This window comes from Panthera tigris, chromosome B1 (assembly GCF_018350195.1).
Source record: "Panthera tigris isolate Pti1 chromosome B1, P.tigris_Pti1_mat1.1, whole genome shotgun sequence".
In the NCBI taxonomy this organism is placed as follows: Eukaryota; Metazoa; Chordata; class Mammalia; order Carnivora; family Felidae; genus Panthera; species Panthera tigris.
Window position 1 is genome coordinate 43,564,267 of NC_056663.1, and position 22,458 is coordinate 43,586,724.

Below are 22,458 nucleotides of genomic sequence, written 5' to 3' on the forward strand. Positions count from 1 at the left end.
CATTATCACAGAGAGGGAAAAAAAAAAAGGAAGATTATATAATTTCCAAGACACAGTAGATAAATTTTGGTGGAAACCAATGTAAGATTTCTTTTTAAAACACTGCTTTATACTGAAACTAAGGGGAGGAAGAAGGAACAAGAAAAAGAAACTGATGGTCCTATCCAATAAAAGTGAAGTGACATGGTGTCCAAATTCAATCTTTCAACAAATTTTTGTTATGCTAACCATGTGCCAGGCATTTTTCTAGACACTGGGGATACATCAGTGAAAAAAAAAAAAAAAACAGATGAAAATCCCTGCTCTCATGAAAATTATATGCACTGGGGAAACAGAAAATGAAACAAATAGATAAAATTACTATGAAGAAAAATAAAACAGATAAAGTAAGAGTGTATTAAGGTTAAGAGTTCAACTTAAAATAGGGGGTAGTCAGGGACTAATAGAGTAATTTTAAACAAAGGCCTTAAGGAAAGGGAATCTTGAAATCTTGAGAAAGAGAACAATATGGATTAGAGAAAATAGAAAGTACAAAGATCTTGAAAGGAAAACATGTCTGGTATGTTAAAGAACAAGGAGACCAATATAACTGGAACAGAATAAACAAGGTAGACAGTAACAGGAGATGAAGTCAGGCAAAGAGGACCAGATTGTGTAAAAGCTGTAGGATATTGAAATGACTTCAGTTTTCACTTTGTGAACAATAGGAGATCATACCATGGAAGGTTCTGAGCACAAAAACAACATAATGTGTCTAGGCTTTAAATATGATCTGTCTGGTTGCCATGTTGAGAACTAACTGAGGGGATGGGCAAGGTATAGAAACAAGGAGATTATTCAGGAAGTTACAGTAATAATCCAAACATTTACTTGGAAAAGAGTGGTATCAGTGGATGGAGACAGAGGAAGAGGGTGGATTCTGGGTAGAATCAATTAAATTTATTGATGGATAGGATGAGGGTTAAAAAAAGTTTTAAAATGTATGATTTTGTGTCCAATAATATTTGTGTTTGCTTCTATTAGTCTTTAATTTATATTCATTTATTCAATAAAATATAAATAAACTAAATAACCAAATGGCGCCTATATTCTAGGTAGAGTAAAAGCCTCAGTCCATCAAGTTTGTCTTTAATTTACTAAGACTTCGGGAAGACCTAATAGTGAGGGAAATGAGGCAATAAATGGATTCTTAACTATATCACCTATGAATAGTGTTCTGTATTAGGAAAACATACATTCAATGTAAAAAAGATTTTAGGGACACCTGGGTGGTTCAGTCAGTTAAGCGTCTGACTCGATTTAGGTTCAGGTCATGATCTCAATGTTTGTGAGTTTGAGCTCAGCATCAGGCTCTGTGCTAATGGCACAGAATTCTCTGTCTCCCTCTCTCTCTCTGCCCCTTCCCTGCTCACTCTCTCTCTCTCTCTCTCTCTCTCTCTCTCTCTCTCTCTCTCTCATATAAATAAATAAATAAATAAATAAATAAATAAATAAATAAATAAATTTTTTAAAACATTAAAAAAGATTTTATAAATCTGTAAAATATAGAACTTAAATCTTACCTGAGCATCTGAAGGATATGAATTCACAAATCCTTGATTATACACATAAACCATAAAATTATGTGCTAAAAAAATCCTGAATTCAAAAAATGAGAGAATATTAAAAGTTATTCTTTCTGAAGCATATAAAGCAGTGCTCAGCAAAGTAAAGTAATACCCCCAGGCCAAATCTGACCTACTCTGTCTTTGTAAATAAAGTCTTATAGGAACACAGCCACACCCATTAATTTATGTATGGTCCATGGCTGCTTTCAAGCTACAACAGCAGAGTTGATACATTTTCATAGAAGTAGTATGATCCTCAAAGCCTGGTATATTTATTATCAGGGCCTTTATAGTAAGTCTGCAAACACGATAAAGGTAGTATTTTCTTTTGACATGTATGTAATTTATAGTCAAAGCAATATGCACTCAAAATAATTTTTCTATTTTAATGAACTCCCTTAAAGAAAATAAGAAGGGACTACAAGATGAGAGAAAAGGCACGGTAAAATTTACAAAGATATGAACTAGATATAGGATTATGAGAATTTTCCATTCTTTCTTTCTTTCTAAATTTTACTACCACGCATATATATTACCCACATAATAAAGTAGAAGCCGTATTAATCTAAACATAGATACTAAAACCAGAAGTTCAACATTCTCTGGTATCATTGTCTATACTTATCCTATTTTAGGTATGCTTCCTCACCTCATGGTCACTCTTCAATTCAATGTAACATAAGCAGACCACCCACACTAGCTAGTTGGGAATCCTCTACTAAAAGTGATCTCATATAGGTTACTAATGACCCTCTAGTTGTCAAATCTAAAAGGCAGTTTAAAGTCAAGTAAAAGTAGTCTGACATACACATACTGTTGACCACACTTCCCTTCTTTAAACTATCTACTCTTCAATTCTAATCATACCATTTCCACCTGGCTTCCCAAATATCTTTCTATATACTTTTATGAGTCCCTTTATCTAGATCCTTGCTTCTTCCATGGTATTCAATTCTGGGTTGTTTTTCCTTCTCACCTTTAATATTCACCCCATCTTTACACATTTATCTTGTTCATTTCTGGTGCTTCATTTATATCCACATAAAATAGATGGCTTTGAAATTCATACTCACATTCTAAATTAAATCTAACTGCCAAATGGACACTTCTGGAATATCCCGCAAGCACTTTATATGTAACTTTTCCAAAACTGAGCCCTTATTGCCCGTGACTCAGATCTGTTCCCCTTCTCCTTCACTGCCAAACCAAATCTCTACTATCACTATATCCAATGTTAGCTAATATTTTTCCTGCCACCTCAGTATATCTCAGAAAAAAAAAAAAGCCCTACCTCTACAGACATAGCTCTGCTTTTCATTATTTCTCATATAAGTTATTTGCAAGAACTTTCTAATTGTCATTATGCTGTCATAATCATTATGCAAATAACTTCCCAAACAATACACACATGCTCTATCCATCTCCTAAACTCCAGTTCCTATAATGCTTACCACTGTTTATAGTCCTGATAAGATGTTCAAATGCAATTTGAGTTCTTTCACTTTCCCTCTTATATACCTGAGAAGATCTTTGAGTTGTCATTTATCATATTCTTCCGTTCTGTCTAAAGGAGTAGGTTAACTGTTCTTTGACTCAATGCTATTCTTCAGCATTTTACATAAGGAATCATTTGTTTATACACCTGTCTCTAAGAAACTTCCCTTCAGGCAAAAAAAAACTATGTTTCTTGTTTCTTAAAAAGCATTCATCTGAGCCTCTTTCTTCTTTTTCTGCCAAACATTTTTGAAAAAGTTATTTACACTTACTACTTTACATTTCTCACAATTCATCTCTCCTTCATACTATGTAGCCTAGTTCTATAACCAAAATTTAACTGAAACTATCCTATTGAAGGTCACAAATTAATTCCAAGTCAATTTTTCTCAACTTGTTTTCCATGAAAGAATTAAACCCCACAGAAAGTTATTTCAATTATTTTCTCAACTCCCTAAAGGATGGTACATAAGTAGTACTATTTTCCATAAACTATACACCAGCTTGCACAAGCATATAATCTAATTTCCATATTAAATTCCTTATTCCATATCCCTATTGGTAGGCCTGCCTCCCTCATCAAACTCTAACTGATACAATCAGTTACAGACTTACTTCTTATTGCAATAGCCTGCCCTGATTATATAGGTCCTTCTGGGTCTGCCAACAACATAAGATCATATAAATTAATCTTCAGGAGGTGAGTCCCTATTTTTTTCTGTTCCTCCCCACTATTCACAAAAGACTACTTAAGGCATTAGGAACAAAAATTTAATTAATTCACAGGAGAGCATCTGCTCATCTGAGACAACTAAAAGGTTTAATAACAACTACATTAATTATTTTTAACACTATTTTTATTATAAGTAAATAAATTCATATCAATAAAATGAAATACAAAACTAAAGAATAAAAAATTACCTTTGCTTAAGATGTATAGTGTATAGCTTCTGGTCTATTGTAATAATATATGATATCCATTCCTAGAGAACCCAGAAAACTAAGCTGATCAATGTGACAGAAGCAAAACAAAAATTTTACATCAATGCATTCCTCCAAACAATCCCTAAAATGTCTTAATTAAAATGTCTGTGATAGATATGATTTAAAATCTGCAACAATATATCAAAAATTATAACATATACTTATTATATAATCCATTCTTACTATTTCCACAAAACTAAGTCCAACCTAAGGATTTATATAGGATTAGAAATCTATATTTAACTGAAGTTTAAGGTCTTCTGAAATTAGAGACTATGTGTTATGCTGTAATATCTATTTAGGGGACATCATTGGGATAATAAGGTATCCTGTAACAGTGAAGCTTATTCCATTAGGCACAAAAGATATTTATTTTAACTGTTTTCTTAAAATGTATTGTCTGTTTTCTATTTTTTCCAAATAAAAAATTCTTGAAATTTGGTATTGTTTTTGACTCTATCACTACCATTCCCAAGTTAAAACATAAATAACAAACAGTAAGTTGTAATATCAGTAAGTTGCTGCACCTGAGTGATGAGATTTAATCCAGCCAAAGAGAACATGTAAAAAGCAAGAGTTTGAGCATCACTGAAAAAAAAAACAAAAAAAAAGCAAAAAACCAAAAAAAACCTTAAAGCATTTAAAAACCAAAAAGACACAAATATCAGAATATAGAAAAAGATAAGCCTCCCAGGGTCTGTGACTGCCAGCCCTGCCCACCCACAAAAAATTCACGAAGGGCAGCACAGAGAGAGCATGATAGCTTGGGATCACTGTAACCCCAAAGTCAGACTGGGGGTAGACATCTGGTCTGACTGCAGGTCCTGCCCATCAATGAAAGCTTCTCAGGGGACAACACAGGGAGAGTGCTCTGCAGTAGGCTGACTGTAGTTCTGGCAAACATATGCTCTGACTCTGTTCAAGTCCAATGCAGTCCCAGACTGGCTCCTTAACAACACAGGGAGCAAACACTGCACACGAATGGCAAAGAGAGCCATTATAGACAACTGGACTAAAGGTAAACACATCTCAACCACAACATTAGGGCACATGCAACACATATAGATAACATTCCTGAAACACCAGGATCTGGTAAATAGGGGACATTATACTTCAGGGCACTACAGGATCTCTTCTTCATAAAGCCACTATTTTCAAGAGCAGGAGACACAGCTGACATTCCTAACACATAGAAACAGACACAGAGAGTTAGACAAAATTAGAAGATAGCAGAACATGTCCCAAATGAAAAAAATAAAATGAAACAAAACAAAACCACAGAAAAAGAGCTAAATGAAATGGAAATGAGCAATATGCATGATAGAGAATTCAGAGTAATGGTCATAAAGACACTCACTGGATTTAAGAAGATCTGGGACAGAAAATATTAAAAGAACCAATCTGGGATAAAGACCTCAATAACAGAAACTAAAATACACTAAAGGGAATAAATCTTAGACTAGAAGAAGGAGAAGAACAAACCAGTGAGCTGGATGACAAAGTAATGGAAAGTAACTAAAGAGCAAAAAGTAAAAGAACAATAAAAATGAGAATAGGTTAAGAAATCTCAGCAATACCAATAAATGTAGTAACATGAACATTATAAGAATCCAGAAGGAGGAGAGAGAGAAGAGGGAAGAAAATTTATTCAAAAGAATAATAAATGAAAACTTCACTAATCTGGGGAAGGAAACAGAAATCCAGATCCAGGAGGCACAGAGTGCCCCCAACAAAATCAACCCAAAGGGGTCCATGCCAAATAATAATTAAAACAGCAGAAAGAAATAATAGAGAATTTTGAAAGCAGTAAGAGAAAAGAAAACAGTTATATACAAAACAAACCCCATAAGGCTACCAGCTGATTTATCAGAAGAGACTTTCCAGATCAAAAGGGATTGGCATGATATATTCAAAGTTGAAAGGAAAAAAATTGGCAGCCAAAAATATTCTATCCAGAAAGGATATTCAGAATAGAAGGAGAGACAAAGAGTTTCCCAAATGAACAGATGTTAAAGGAATTAATCACCACTAAAACAGCTTTAAAAGAAATGTTAAAGGAGATACTTTCACTGGAAAAGAAAGACCATAAGTAAGGGTAAGGAAAAGAAAAAAACTCACAGGTACATATAAACATAATAAAAGTAGAAGATCAATCACTTATAAAACCAATAGGTAGATTAAAGCAGTAAATCAGTCAAAAGATTCACAAAATAAAAATATGTAAAGTATGACATCATATACCTAAAATGTGAGGGAAAGGAATGAAAAATCAATGCATTCATAACATGTTCAAACTTAAGTGACCATCAACTTAATACAGAACAGATATAAACACAGGATGTTATATATGAACCTAATGGACAGGACAAATCAAAAACCTGTAATATATATGCAAAAAATAAAGAGAAAGAGATCCAAGCATTTCACTAAAAACAGCCATCAAAAAGAGAAGAGAGTGCAAGAGAAGAACAGAACAGAGAAGAACTACAAAAAAAACTATAAAACAAGTAACAAATTACAATAATTACATACCTATCAATAATTATTTTGAAGGGGAAGAGTTAAGATGGTGGAGTAGTAGGGGCACTCTATGCTTGCCTCCTCCTTGTAACATAGCCAAATACATAACAAATAATTCCTAACATCCAAGAAATCGATAGGAAGACTGAGAGAATAAACTGCATATCTCAGAGGGAGAAAAACAGCCACATCATGGAAGGTGGAAGCTGTGGAGAACTGATTAGGGGGAGAAAAGAATTGTGCTGTGGAGGAGAGGGAGCCTTGATCATGAACAAAGGAGAAAGAGAGACAAGACAGAAAAGGAGAGTAAGCAGCAGGCAGGGGACTGTAAAAGAAAAACTCTTCTCCAAAGACATTGACTAGGAAAAGGACAAGAGCTGATTATTTCAAGTTTTTACAAGAAGTGGAGCTCAAAGTCTAAAGTTTTAGAAGTCCACACCATCGCTGGGATCATACCTGGTGGCTTGGGGTGCTCCTGTGGGGAAAGAGGACAGAGGCCCAGGAGTGGACAGCATGGTCTGAGGATCCCCTGGGTTGCATAGGAGAAAGAGTTCCACTTCTTGGAGTGCATTTGAGAGACATGGCACTGCCTCTCAAGGGACAAAAGAGAAGGCCACTGAGTAGCCCCATTAACTAGCATACATAGCTGCAGAGGCACCAATTGAAGGCAGCTAACTGGAAGCCAGTTAGCTTTGGCTGTGCTTTACCATAAACTCCTAACCCCGTGTGGTTATGGGACTGCTTTTCCAGACAAACCAGCACCAGCCACAGTGTGACAAGATCTTCCCCCAGAGGATCAGAGTGGGTCTAGACTGCTGCACAGGATTCCTAAAATTTAGAGTTTTGAAACCTAGCTGAGCACTTGAGATAAAACACAGGAACACTGATCTATCAGGCAGACAGATGGCTCAGAAACAGAAGGGTGAAGGCAGGGTTCTGATAGAAGCCCGGGACACAATATTCAGAATAGAAGGAGAGAGAAAGAGGGGAGATTGTTCGCTCTTCTATGAGGGCTTCCTGAACAGCAGCTGTTAAAAACGGAGTGCAAACTCCTCTCTCCAAGGATGAGAGAACAATATAACATTTCCACCCCACACCACCCCCACATTAGCATGGGCAGACTTCAGTGAGCAACACAGTATCCCAAGTGGAGGCTCAAGCCATTTACACAAAGTCCCACCCCACTGTGCCCTCCAGGTGCATCTTTACTAGGGCAAGTGATGCTGAGGACCAGTGCAGTAGGCCACTCCACCAGAAGACCAGCACAAACTCCCCAGCCACACCAATTCCACTGATCATAGAGTGCAGCAAGGCTTCAGCTCTAGGGGAAATAGAATCTAGCCTTTTCTAACAAGCAGTTAAAATATACCTACTTACAATGTGCCACACACTGGACAAGATCCAAACAATCCACACTGCAAGCAAGGAGAAACTCTCCAGAGGACTGATCTGAGAGAAAGGGTAGCCAAATCACAACAGCAGAGTGCACAAAGCATACACCAAAACAACTTCTTGAAGAGCCAGGCCCTGGACAGTATATGACCTCTACTTAATACAGTCATTATTATCAGGAGCAGCAATATAACAGGGTTTCCTAACATACAGTTGACAGAGGTCTAGGCAAAATGCCAAGGAGGCAGAATTTATCCCAAAAGAAAGAACTGGAGGAGGTCATGGCCAGGGATCTAATCAAAACAGATGGAAGTAATATGCTTGAACCAGAATTTAAAACAACAATCATAAGGAGAATAGCTGGGCTTGAGAAAAGCATAGAAGAAACCAGAGAGACCTTTACCACAGAGATAAAAGCCCTAAAAACTAATCAAGCCAAAATAAAAAATTATATAACTGAGATGCAAAACTGACTAGATGTATTGGCAACAAGGATGGAAGAAGCAGAGGAATGAATAAGTGACACAGAAGATAAAATTATGGAAAATAATAAAGCTGAAAGGAAGAGGGAAAGAAAAATATTGGATCACGAATGTAGACTTAGGGAACTCAACAACTTCCTGAGCATAATAACATTCATATAATAGGAGTCTCAGAAGAAGAGAGGGGAAAGGGGGCAGAAGGTTTATTTGAGCAAATTATAACTGAAAACTTCCTTAATTTGGAAAAGGAAACAGACATTGAAATAAAAGAGGCACAGAGAATGCCCATCAAAATCAACAAAAGCCATAGACAACACCAATACATACTGCAGTAAAATTTAGACTATACACAGGAAAGGAAATAATCCTGAAAGCAGCAAGAGAAAAAAATCCTTAACTTACAAGGGAAGACAAATCAAAATCGGGTTCACAGCAGATCTCTCCACAGAAACTTTGCAGGCTAGAAGTGAGTGGCATAATATATTCAATGTGCTGAATGGAAAAAATAAATATGTAGCCAAGAATGCTTTATCCAAAAAGGCTGTCATTCAGAACAGAAAGAAAGATAAAGAGTTCCCCAGACAAATAAAACCTAAGAGTTCATGACCACTAAACTAGCCCTATAAGAAATATTATAGGGGACTCTTTGAGTGGGAAAGAAATCAAAAGCAACAAAGACTAGAAAGAAACAGAGAACATCAGAAACAACTGTAAAGAAACAACTTAACAGGTAACACAATGGCAATAAATTCATATTTTTCAATAGTCACTCTGAATGTAAGTGGACTAAATGTCTGAATCAAAATATACAGGGTATCAGAATGGATAAACAGGAAAGACCCATCTATATACTGTCTATAAGAGCATAAATCATTTTAGACCTAAAGAGACTTGCAGATTGAAACTGACAGGATGGAGAACCATCTATCATGCTAATGGATGTCAAAAGAAAGCCAGAGTAAAAATACTTATATCTGACAAAGTAGATTTTAAACCAGGCTGCAACAAGGGATGAAGAAGGGCACTATATCATAATTAAGGGGTCTATCCAACAAGAATATGCAACAACTGTAAACATTTATGCCTCCCAACTTGCATGTATGCAAATATAATAATCAATTAATAACAAACATAAAGAAATTCACTGAAAATAATACAATAAGAGTAGGGGACTTTAACATGCCACTTACAACAATAGATCATCTAACCAAAACTCAACAAAGAAACAATGACTTTGAATGACACACTGGACCAGATGGACTTAATAGTTATATTCAGAACATATCATTCTAGAGCAGTATACACATTTTTAAAGTGCACATGGAATATTCTCCAGAGTATATCACATACTAGGTCACATATCAGGACTCAACAAGTATAAAAATATTGAGATCATACCATGCATATTTTCAGACGCCAACACTATAAGATCAGCCACAAGAAAAAATTTGGAAAGACCACAAGTATATGGAGTTTAAAGAACATTCTACTAAAGAATGAATGGGCTAACCATGAAATTAAAGAAGAAATTTAAAAATATATGGAACCCAATGAAAATGAAAACATGACAGACCAGAACCACTGGGATGCAAAAGGCGGTCCTACAAGGTAAGTATATTGCAATACAGGCATACCTCAAGAAGCAAGAAATGTCTCAAATACCCAACCTAACCTTACATCTAAAGCAGCTAGAAAAGGAACAGCAAATAAAGACAAAGCCAGTAGAAGATGGGAAATAATAAAGACTAGAGAAATAAACACCATAGAAACAAACAAACAGTAGAACAGATCAACAAAACAAGAACTGGTTCTTTGAAGAATAAAACTGATAAACTTCTAGCCAGATTTATCAAAAAGAAAAGAGAAAGTACCCAAATAAATAAAATAATGAATGAAAGAGGAGAGATCACAACAAACACTACAAAAATACAAACAATAATAAAAGAATGTTATGAAAAATTATATGCCAAAAATTGAGCAATCTGGAAGAAATAGACAAATTCCTAGAAACATACAAACTACCAAAATTGAAACCCGAAGAAACAGGAAATTTGAACAGACCCATAACCAGCAAAGAAAATGAATCAGAAATCAAAAATCTCCCAACAAACAAAAGTCCAGGGCCAGATGGCTTCCCAAAGGAATTCTACCAGACATTTAAAGAAGAGTTAATACCTATTCTTCTCAAACTGTTTCAAAAATACAAATGGAAGGAAATCTTCCAAACTCATTCTAGGAGGTTAGCATTACCTCGATTCCAAAACCAGACAAAGAACCTACTAAAAATAAGAATATCAGGCCAATATCCCTGCTGAACATGGATGGAAAAATTCTCACCAAGATACTAGCAAATCGAATTCAACAGTACATTAAAAGAATTATTCACCATGATCAAGTAGGATTTATTTATTCCTGGGCTGCAACGGTGATTCAATTGCAAATTAATCAACATACACCACATAAATAAAAGAAAGGATAAAACCATATGGTCCTCTCAATAGACATATAAAAAGCCTTTGACAAAACACAGCATCCATTCTTGATTTAAAAAAAAAACCCTCAACAAAGTAGGGATACACAGAACATACCTCAACATCATGAAGGCCATATATGAAAGACCCACAGCTAATATCATCCTCAATGGAGAAAAACAGAACTTTAATTAAATGGTCAGGAATTAGATAGGGATGTCCATTCGCACCATTACTATTTAACATAGTACTGGAAGCCTTAGCCTCAGCAATCAGACAACAAAAAGAAATAAAAGGCATCCAAATTGGCAAGGAAAAAAGTCAAACTTTCACTATTTGCAGAGAATGTGATACTCTATGTAGAAAATCCAAAACAAAAACACCAAAAAATTGCTAGACCTAATACATGAATTCAGCAAAGTCTCAGGATATAAAATCAATGTACAGAAATTGGTTGCATTTCTATACACCAATAATGAAGCAGCAGAAAGAGAAATCAAGGAATCGATCCCATTTACAACTGCACCAAAAAACAATTAGGTACCTAGGAATAAACCTAACCAAAGATGTGAAAGATCCATACTCTGAAAACTATAGAACACTTATGAAGCACACTGAAGAAGACACAAAGAAATGGAAAAATGTTCAATGTTCATGGATTGGGAGAGCAAATATTGTTAAAATGTCTATACTACCCAACGCATTCCACATTTTTAATGTAACCCCTATCAAAATACCACCAGCATTTTTCACAGATCTAGAACAAACAATCCTAAAATTTGTATGGAACCACAAAAGACCCTGAATAGCCAAAGCAATCCTGCAAAAGAAAAGCAAAGCTGGAGTCATCAAGACAGTATGATACTGGCACAAAAACAGACACATAGATAACAGGAACAGAATAGAAAACCCAGAAATTGACCCACAACTATATGGTCAACTAATCTTCAACAAAGCAGAAAAGCACATGCAATGCAGAAAAGACAGCCTCTTCAACAAATGGTGTTGTGAAAACTGGACAATTATATGCAAAAGAATGGGACTGGACCACTATCTTACACTAGACACAAAAATAAACTCAAAATGGATTCAAGACCTAAGTGAGACTTGAAGCCATAAAACTTCTGGAAGAAGTTTATAAATATAGGCACTTCTGGAAGTGCCTGTATTTATAGGCACTAATCTCTTTGAAATCAGCTGTAGAAACATTTTTTTTTTTAGATATGTCTCCTCTGGCAAGGGAAACAAAAGCAAAATTAAACTACTGGAACTATATTCAAAAAGAATGAAAATTTGCCATTCACAACTACGTGGATGGAACTAGAGGGTATTATGCTAAGCGAAATTAGTCAGAGAAAGACATATCATATGACTTCACTCATACGAGGACTTTACGATACAAAACAGAGGAATATAAAGGAAGGGAAGCAAAAATAATATAAAAACAGGGAGGGGGACAAAAACATAAGAGACTCTTAAATATGGAGAACAAACAGAGGGCTGCTGGAGGGGTTGTGGGAGGGGGGATGGGTTAAATGGGTAGGGGGCATTAAGGAATCTACTCCTGAAATCATTGTTGCACTATATGCTAACTAACTTGGATGTAAATTTTAAAAATTAATTAAATTTTTTTAAATGGGCAGTAAACATGAACAGACATTTCTCCAAAGAAGACATGCAGATGAACAACAGTCACATGAAAAGATGCTCAACATCATTCATCATCAGGAAAGTGCAAATCGAAGACACAATGGGATGTCACCTCACATCAGTCAGAACAGCTAAAATAAAAAACACAAGAAACAACAAGTGTTGGCAAGAAGGTAGAAAAAAGGAACCTTGTACACTGCTGGTGGGAATACAAACTGTACAACCACTATGGAAAACAGTTTGGAGGCTCTTCCAAAAAATTAAGACTGAAACAACCAGGGGCACCTGGGTGGCTCAGTCAGTTACACATCCAACTTCAGCTCAGATCATGATCTCATGGTTTGTGGGTTTGAGCCCTGTGTCAGGCTCTGTGCTGACAGCTCACAGCCTGGACCCTGCTTCAGATTCTGTGTCTCCCTCTCTCTCTGCCCCTCCCACTCACACTCTGTCCCCCCCCCTCTCTCTCAAAAATAAATAAACATTTTAAAAAACTGACATCAGGGGTGCCTGGGTGGCCCAGTTGGTTGAGCATCCGACTTTGGCTCAGGTCGTGATCTCGCGGTCTGTGAGTTCAAGCCCCGTGTCAGGCTCTATGCTGACAGCGCAGAGCCTGGAGCCTGTTTCAGATTCTGTGTCTCCCTCTCTCTCTCTGACCCTCCCCCATTCATGCTCTGTCTCTCTCTGTCTCAAAAATAAATAAACATTAAAAAAAAATTTTTAAAACTGACATCAAAATACATCATCAGATTTAAAAAAAAAAAAAGGACTAGAATGACCATATTAAACAGTAATTTCACTACTGGGTAATTACCAAAAGACTATAAAAACACAAATATGACAAGATATATGCACCCCTATGCATATTATTATTATTATTATTATTATTGCAGCATTATTTAATATAGAATGAACCCAAGGGCCCATCAATAGATGAATGGATAAAGAAGATGTAATATGTATACACAACAGAACATTACTCAGCCATAAACAAGGAATGAAATCTTGCCATTTGCAACAACATGAATAGATCTAGAAAGTATAAAGCTAAGTGAAGTAAGTCAGTTAGAGAAAGTCAAAGAAAGAATAGAATAGAATAGAATAGAATAGAATAGAATAGAATAGAATAGAATAGAATACCCCGAATTCAAAAAGATGTATGTACCCTATTTACTGTAGCACTTTACAATAGCCAAGATATGGAAGCAATTTAAGTGTCCTTTGATAAATGAACAGGTAAAGAAAATGTGGTATACACACACACACACACACACACACACACACACACACACACACAATGGAATATTACACAACAATAAATAAGGATGAAATCTTGCTTTTTGTAAAAACATGATGGACCTTGAGGGCATTATGCTAAGTGAAATAAATCAGACTGAGAAAGACAAAGATCATATGATTTCACTCATATGAGGAATCTAAAAAACAAAACAAATGAATAAACAAATAAAAAGGAGAATCAGACCTGCAAAAACAAAGAACTACCTCTGATGGTTGCCAGAGGGAAGGGGGTTGAAGGGATGGACAAAATGCCTGAAGGGGAACGGAAGATACAGGCTTTTGTTTATATGGAATGAGTAAGTCATGAAAATAAAAGGTACAGCACAGAGAATACAGTCAATGATATTATAATAGTGTTGTATGGTGAAAGATGATAGTTACACTTGTGATCATAGCATAATGTATAGAGATGTTGAATCGCTATGTTGTATACCTGAAACTAATGTAACATGTGTCAACTATACTTAAAATCAAAAAATTTTTAAAAGAGATTCTCTTAACCATTTTGGTGAAAATTATTCTCTTCATCTGAATCATGTAAATATTACTCAGATAAGACCCTAATTCTTCTACATTATTTTCTTTATTAGAACTTTTAAAATTTTTACCATAAGGAAATGACAAATGTTAGACAAAACAGAAGATTCCCATCTATATATTTGCTTTCACTATCAAACTTAAAATTCCATATAAGTAGTAATAGTGTATACTTAGATTCATTCTATAATGGGGTTGACACATTTAATTGCTATAAATAAGAATTTAAAAAATCATATAATATTGTGAAAAATATCTCTTACATTTTCTAGTTCCAAATTATCACTTGTATTTTCTTGGATTTTCTCTGGAACTATAATTTGTAAAAATGGATTTTGAGAACCTGAAGAAAGAAAAAAGATAGTTAATAATTGTGTCTTATACCTGACTATTTGTTCAGGTTCTTTTGTAGAATTCACTAAAATGCACATATGAGTCATCCTTATGTACTCCTATAAAAATCTTGAAAATGCTTAATTTAAAAACAGAGTAGTTATAAAAGATAAAAAAAAAAAAGGACTAGGGGGTGGAGACAGGGCATAGTTAAACTTAGGCAAAATTTGCTGTTACTGGAGAAAACAAACAAACAGACCAAAAAAAAGGTCAAAGATATACTTCAAGCAAACTTTCCTTAAATAAAAGATTTGAAACAATACACTGAAAAGTACACAGAATTCAGGAATAACTGATAACAATTAAAATTGAGAAATATTCTACTAAAGTTATTGGGTGTCTAAGATAAAGAAAGAATCCTATTGGCCTATGAACAAAAAGAAAAACAAAATCATATTGGGCATAAGGGAGAAAAGCAGGCTGGCTTGACAATTTTTATAACAGTATTCAAAATTTAAAAACTGAAGAACAATGTCTTTATTTTTTTTTAAGTGTTTATTTAAATTCCAGTTAGTTATCACACATGGCAATATTAGTTTCAGGCGTACAAAGAGTGATTCAACACTTCCATACAACACCCTATGCTCATCACAAGTGTACTCCTTGATCCTTATTACCTATTTAACCCATGCCCTCACCCACCTCCCCTCCTGTAACCATTAGTTTGTTCTCTATGACTAACAGTCCATTTCTTGGACTTTTCCCCTTTTATTTTATTTTCCCCTTTGCTCATTTGTTTTGTTTCTGAAATTCCACATAGGAGTGAAATCACATGGTATTCATTTTTCTCTTACCGTGGTAAATCACATGGTATTCATCTTTCTATTCTCAGCATATTACTCTCTAACTCTATCCATGTCATTGCTAATGGCAAGATTTCATACTTTTTTAATGTCTGAGTAATATTCCATTGTATATATACATACTACTTCTTTTTTCTTCTCAGATATAGGATTAGGGTTAGGGTTTATGGCCAGTGTTAGGGTCAGGCTTAAGGTTAGGGCCAGGGTGAGGGCATGTTCCTGGTATCCTGCTGTTTAGAGAACTCTCCATAGGGCTCAATTTGGAGTTAGGGCTTTGGGGTTAGTGTTAGGGTTAGGATGAGGATGAGGATTAAGGTTTAGGGTTAGGGGTTGGGGATTAAGTTGGAGTTAGGGGTTAGGGTTAGGGTGTTGGGGGCTAGCAGGTTTATATTAACTAGAGAAGATGTTACTTGAACTGATGGCTTATACTCAGTGTAGTTTCAATAAGATATACACAAGGCTCTTCCCATATGCTTCTAACATATGTTTACAAACACTTATATCTTAATGAAAAAGGTGTCATTTGAAACATGCCATAGAATAGGTCTATTCCTACATGCTTTTACAGATGCATTTACAAACACATATAAATCAATGAAAAAGATGTTACTTGAACAATGGTTTATATACAGTGCATTTTCAATGAGGTAAGCATACGACTATTCCCATATGCTTTTATGTGTATGTTAGAAACTTTAATGAAATATGATGATACTTGAAAACTGAATCTACAGAGTGTGGTTTCACAGTGTTAGGCATACGACTATTCCCATATGCTTCTATGCATATGTGAGAAACTATAATGAAATATGATGATACTTGAAAAGACTGATTATACACAGTGTGGTTTCACAGCATTAAGCATATGGCTATTCCCGTAAGCTTCTACACATATGAAGAACTATGTTTTTAGAAAATCTTCAGGAAAAAGTGTAGACCCTTGTATTTCATCCCCAACAAAACTGTTATTCAAATATAGAGGCAAAAGACAGGTATTATAAGCAAAACTCAAGGAAAATAGCTCACCTCCACCTGTCACCAAAGGCAGAGAAACTTCTTCCAACAAAGGTACCAACAGAGTTAAAGGTTAGTTGTGGATATTAAACAAACTTAAATACAGAATAAGGCTAATAAAACTGTGGAAGTCTTAGTTATCCAATAGGGTACAAATGTTATTAAACCATGATGATATAGACATAACATATATAATAATGTCAGGCAGTGTAGCAGAAGAGGAATACCATAAGTGCATCCTGATTTCCTTACATTTATTGCAATGTGGCCCCCCAAAAATGTGACTTAAAGTTTAAAATCAAGTTATAGAAGTAGAAACATACTGTTTAATGGTATAACAGTGTATAATAACTAAGATTTAAAATAACCACAGTCATGTAATAAAGGGGAGAGCCAAAAGTGGGAAGAAGTACTAAGATATTAATTTTTCTAATTACTTACAGTGAGGAATCACTATTACTGCCTAAATAAAAATTTTAATCCATTATGTAAAACATTATAAATATTCCAAATTAAGAGAAGAGAAAACATACACAAAGGCACCTACAAAATAAACCAAAAGCCAGATTTTTACAATGAAATACTTTACCAAAACAAAAGTATGAAATCAGAAAAGTATGACAAGATCAAGATCTCAGAAGTTGTAAGATCAAAAATCTCAGTTTTATCAATAAATGTAAATAGGATAAAGCAACCAACTAAAGAAAATCTTCAGACTGGATCCACAAAATCAAAACCCAACTACTCAGACCTTCTATGGAATATTAAACACTTGCTCTAAGCTAATACTTATTTTTGAGGACCTAAAATATAACTGGTTCACTTCAGGAAAAGACATATGCTTATAAGAGGACTGGTGATACATGAAATTTAGGTTCAAATCTGTGAGTTTACTCGTGGGACTACACATTTATCCTATCATAATCTGACCAATTACAGAAGAGTATGTGGAAATAGATATAATCAATATCTTATGTAATCACCATCTTGCCTTCCTGACCCATAGAATGAGAACTATCATGGTAGGAAGTCTGTGAATATCATAATGCACCATCACCAAAACATTAAACCAAAAGTTTTTCTAAATCCAGAAGGTAGTCCAACCCTGAAAAGAATTGAAATACACAAGAGCAGTGATTCCTATTTTTTTCCTATTTTGTTTGTTTGATCTGTGCAGATTATAAGCAATAGAGAAAGACAAAGAATTGTCTTAAGTTTAATCAGGTGATATAACAAATATTGTTTATAGTAAAAAATATTGTTCCAAATATAGTCTCTTTACTGAAGCAAAGCAACACAGGCATTTGCACCTGCAAGTAACCCCTGATAGAAAAAGGTGTTTTCTCTCTCCCAATAAGCAGAAACTTTCCAGGAGCAAGTCTGCTTAACAGTGAGAACAATGTACTTTCACCATCCATACTGCCTCAGGTTCTTGAATCATTTCTAGTTCTACTTCTTCCTAGACTCTAACATCTCACTATCTTTGGTAAGGGGAATAATAATTCCTCTCAAAGATGTCCATACTCTAATCCCCAGAACCTGTGAATATGTTAGATTACAAAGCAAAGTATATTAAGGTTGCCAATAAACTGACCTTAAAATAGGGAATTTATCCTGGATTATCCATGTGGTATTAATTTAATCACAATGGTCCTTAAAAGAAGATGAATGGGGGTAGAAGAGAAAACCAGAGAGATGGTAGTGTGAAAATAACTCAGCCCAATATTCCTAGCTTTGAAGATGCAAGGTAGAGGGCCTAGCCAAATAATGCAAACAGCCATTAGAATCTGGAAAAGGCAAAAGGAAGCAGACTACTATAGCCTATAGAAGAAACACAGCACTTTCAACTCCCTGATTTTAGCCCAACGAGACCCATCTTTACAAAATTGTAAGATAATAAATTTGTATTATTTAAGCCACTAAATTTGTGGTAAACTGTTACAGCAACAATAAAAAAATTAATACATCATCTAAGAGACAATTATTCTAGAATTCTGGAATGAAATTGGACCACCATCTCAAACTATATACAAATATAAACGATACATACAAATATAATCTGAAACCATTAAACTCCCTATAAGAAAAAATAGGCAGTAAGCTCTTTGACATGGGTCTTAGTAATACTTTTTTAGATCAGTCTCCTTGTACAAGGGCAAAAAATCCCAAAAATAAATAAATGGGATTACATCGAACTACAAAAAATTTTATGCAACAAAGGAAATCATCGATGAAATTAAAAGGCAACCTACTGAATGAAAGTAGATATTTGCAAATCATACATCTGATAAGGGGTTAATATTCAAAATATATAAAGAACTTACACAAGTTAATATCTAAAAAACAAACAAACAAACAAACAAAAAAGCAACACAATTAAGAAACAGGCAAAGGGGCACCTGGGTGGCTCAGTTGTTAAGCATCCGACTTCAGCTCAGGTCATGATCTCACAGTTCATGTGTTCGAACCCCACATCAGGCTCTCTGCTGACAGCTCAGAGCCTGGAGTCTGTTTCAGATTCAGTGTCTCCCTCTCTCTCTGCTCCTCTCTCTCCCCCACTCATGCTCTTTCTCTCTCAAATAAACATTTTTTTTAATTTACAAAAAAAAAGAAAAGAAAAGAAATGGACAGAGAATTTAAATATACATTACTCCAAGGAAGACATACAGATGGCAAACAGGCCCATGAAAAGATGTTCAACATCATTAATCGTCAGGGAAATGCAAATCAAAACTACAATGAGATATCAATTCACATGTGTCAGACTGATTATCAAGAAGACAAAAAATAGTATTCTTAAAAAAAATAAAATTTGAACAGATTGGAATTTGGATGATCTAAGAAATTTTTGTTAATTTTTAAGGTGTGATCATGATACTATGAGATTATATTTCAAAAGTATATTTTTTGTCAATTAGCAATACATACTGAAATATTTAGAGATGAAATGATATGTCTATAACTTGTTCCAAATAATATGAGAACAGAAAAGCAGAGGAACATAAAAAGAATTGGCTAGGAATTTATAATTGTTGAAGCTGGGTTTTTTATACTCTTCTACTTCTGCATTTATTTGAAATTTCCATAATTAAAAATAAAATAATAACGGTAGAGGCCAAATAGTAAAGTATCCTCAAAGTGTTATTGGAAAAATAACTGTCAGTCTGAAATTCCATATCAAGCTAAATTGCCATTCAAGAGTGAGGGAGATATAAGGATATTTTCAAGTGAACAGACATTTTGTCACTCAAAATTTTTATGAAAAATCTAAGAAAGGAAGAAGTGCTAGAAACAAGGTAAGCAAAGAAAGCAGTAAACAGTGGATAAATCTAAGCAAACCTGACTGAGGAAACAAATAGTAATAGAGATAATGACTAGGAAAATAATAAAAGTGGCACTAAATACTAAATAACAATAATATGTAAGAAGATGAGAGTGGTGTCTGACAACTTTCTATTCTCATTGTTGGAGGAGTTAAAATGGCAGAAAAGTACAGCTGTATTGAGGTCAGAATACTTGGAACACCCAGGAAATCTATCCGCAGAGTTACAGAAAAATCTCCACATGTGGAGGGAGATAGCTTGGCAGGACTGAGCTGTGTGTATGTGATTTGGGGGACATAAAACAGAGTGGGCACAGAGGGGAGGGATCCCCTTCTATGGAGAGACAAAAGGGAAAAAGAAGGTGTGGACTGTGGTATTGTGTTAGGACAAGAGAAAAACCTCTGCAGATCAGGACTGGTGAACAAGAAATACAAAGAGTGCCACTCTCTGCTTTGCAAACAGCCATAGGAGCTGAAGATCAGAGTTTTCAAAAGCACTCCTTTCTCCAAACTGGAAGACATGTGCACACTTCTGGTGGGGAGGGAAGCCGGCCTGGGGAGCAGTAGTGATCTCAGGGGCACACTGGGAGAGAACAGTCCCCTCCCTTGAGTACTGTGGGAAGAGGGAATATTGCCCCCCAAGGAAAAACGACCCTGCAGGCGTCTACCTTATCAGCAGGGCTGAGTGGCAAGCCCTCAGAGTGGCTTGCCCCTGAGTGGCAAGTCCTCAGAGTGGCTTGCCCCTGAGTGGCAAGTCCCAGAACAAGGTCTGGGACATGCCCACTCCTTTAAGACCTCAGGTTTTGAATCCCAGCCAAGCACCCCAGAATGCACCGGAGAACTGTGGGGCAGGACAAACCAGCCACTAGTGCTACTCTGTGAGAGCTGGCTGAACAGCGTGGTTTGAGACACAGGGTCTGGGGAGAGACTGGATGTCGCCATTTTTCCTCTCCCTCACCAACATGGTGAGGCTTCGGGGAAGGGGACAGCTGCCCCCCGTGGAGGCTTGGACCTGCTTACACCAAACCCCGCCCCTCCATGCCTGGTAACTGCCTATCTATTGGAGTGAGACCAACACTGATCAAACCAGACAGCCTCTTCTCTAGACCAGCACAGCCACTGGTCCCAGGTACCAACAGACAACTGTACTGCAGTTTTGTATGTTAATCTGTTGCTCTTTTCTCTCTCTCTCTCTCTCTCTCTCTCTCTCTTTACTTTTCTTTCCTTCTCCTCTCTTTTCTTTTTCTTCCTACCCTCTTCTTTTTTTTCCTTTGGAATCAGGCTCATAGTTTCTGATTTGATTTTTGGCCAGAAAATCTGCTTTGTCTGTTTAATCAGGCATTTTTACTCTATTCTTTTTACACCTTTTCTATAGCTCCTTCTTTATTTTCCTTTCTCTCTTTCTTGATTAAGTCTTATAGTTTCTTTGATTCTCTGTGTGGTCTTTTTTTTCACCCCTTTCATTTTTCTCTTACTATGGGATCAGGTCCCCTGCCCTTTCCTTTTTTCCAGGATTACTTCAATGAGCAAATCAAAGCACACCTGGTGGAAGGTTTAAACAATCCACCACTATGAGTAAGGAAAAGCTTTGTAAAGACAGACCAGTGGGATAGAGCAGCCAAATATGCAACAGCAGAGCGCATGCAACATACTCCAAAAATACTGCCTGAAGTGCCAGGCCCTGGAGAGTGTATGGCCCCTTTTTAATACAGTAGCTTTCACAGGTTCAGAACACATAAAAAGCTATTAAAACATATAAAAGAAACCTAGCCAAAATCCTCAAAAGAAATTCCAGGAGGAAAGGACAGCCCGAGAGTTGCTCAAAACAGACATAAACAATATATCAGAACAAGAATTTAGAATAACAGTCATTAGACTAATATCTGGGCTTGAAAAAAGCACATAAGACAGCAATCTATTGCTGCAGAGATCAAAGATGCAAGAAATAGTTCACGATGAATTAAGAAATGCTATAAATGAGATGCAAAATAAACTAGATGCAGTGACAGCGAGGATGAAGAAGCAGAGGAGAGAAGGGGTGAAACAGAAAATAAAATTATGGAAAATGATCTGAAAAAAGAGGGAAAGGAAATTACTAGGCCATGTGGGGAGAAATAGAGACCTAAGTGATTCAATGAAATGAAATAATATCCATATCATAGGAGTTCCAGAAGAAGAAGAGAGAGACAGGGAAAGAAGGTTTATTTGAACAAATTATAGCTGAGAACTTCCCTAATCTGGGGAAGGAAATAGGCATCCAAGTCCAGGAGGCACAGACAGCTCCCTTCAAAATCGACAGAAACAGGTCAACAGCATGACATATCATAATGAAACTGGCAAAATACAAAAGTAAAGAGAGAATTCTGAAAGCAGCTGGGGACAAATGGCCTTAACCAACAAGGGTAGACAGATAAGTGTAGTAGTAGAACTGTCCACTAAAACTTGGCAGGCCAGAAGGGAGTGGAAGGAAACATTCAATGTGCTGAATAGGAA

At 35.8% G+C, this 22,458-nt stretch overlaps 1 protein-coding gene across 6 annotated transcripts in view; it reads right to left on the reverse strand.

Annotated features, from left to right (window-relative positions):
• Nucleotides 1-22,458, reverse strand: part of ADAM32 (ADAM metallopeptidase domain 32) — a 174,062-nt gene that overhangs the window by 147,057 nt on the left and 4,547 nt on the right. For 5 of the 6 annotated variants that reach the window (XR_006216642.1, XM_042983412.1, XM_007097061.3 and 2 more), the window contains exons 2-4: nucleotides 14,697-14,776; nucleotides 4,023-4,084; nucleotides 1,563-1,638 (exon numbers count right to left, since the gene is read on the reverse strand). Coding sequence is in view for 5 of the 6 variants with exons in the window: in XM_042983412.1 (XP_042839346.1) it covers nucleotides 1,563-1,638; nucleotides 4,023-4,084; nucleotides 14,697-14,776 (218 nt within the window). In the remaining variant the exon portion in view is untranslated. The remainder of the gene's footprint in view (nucleotides 1-1,562; nucleotides 1,639-4,022; nucleotides 4,085-14,696; nucleotides 14,777-22,458) is intronic. The other variant, XM_042983413.1, reaches the window with a different exon arrangement.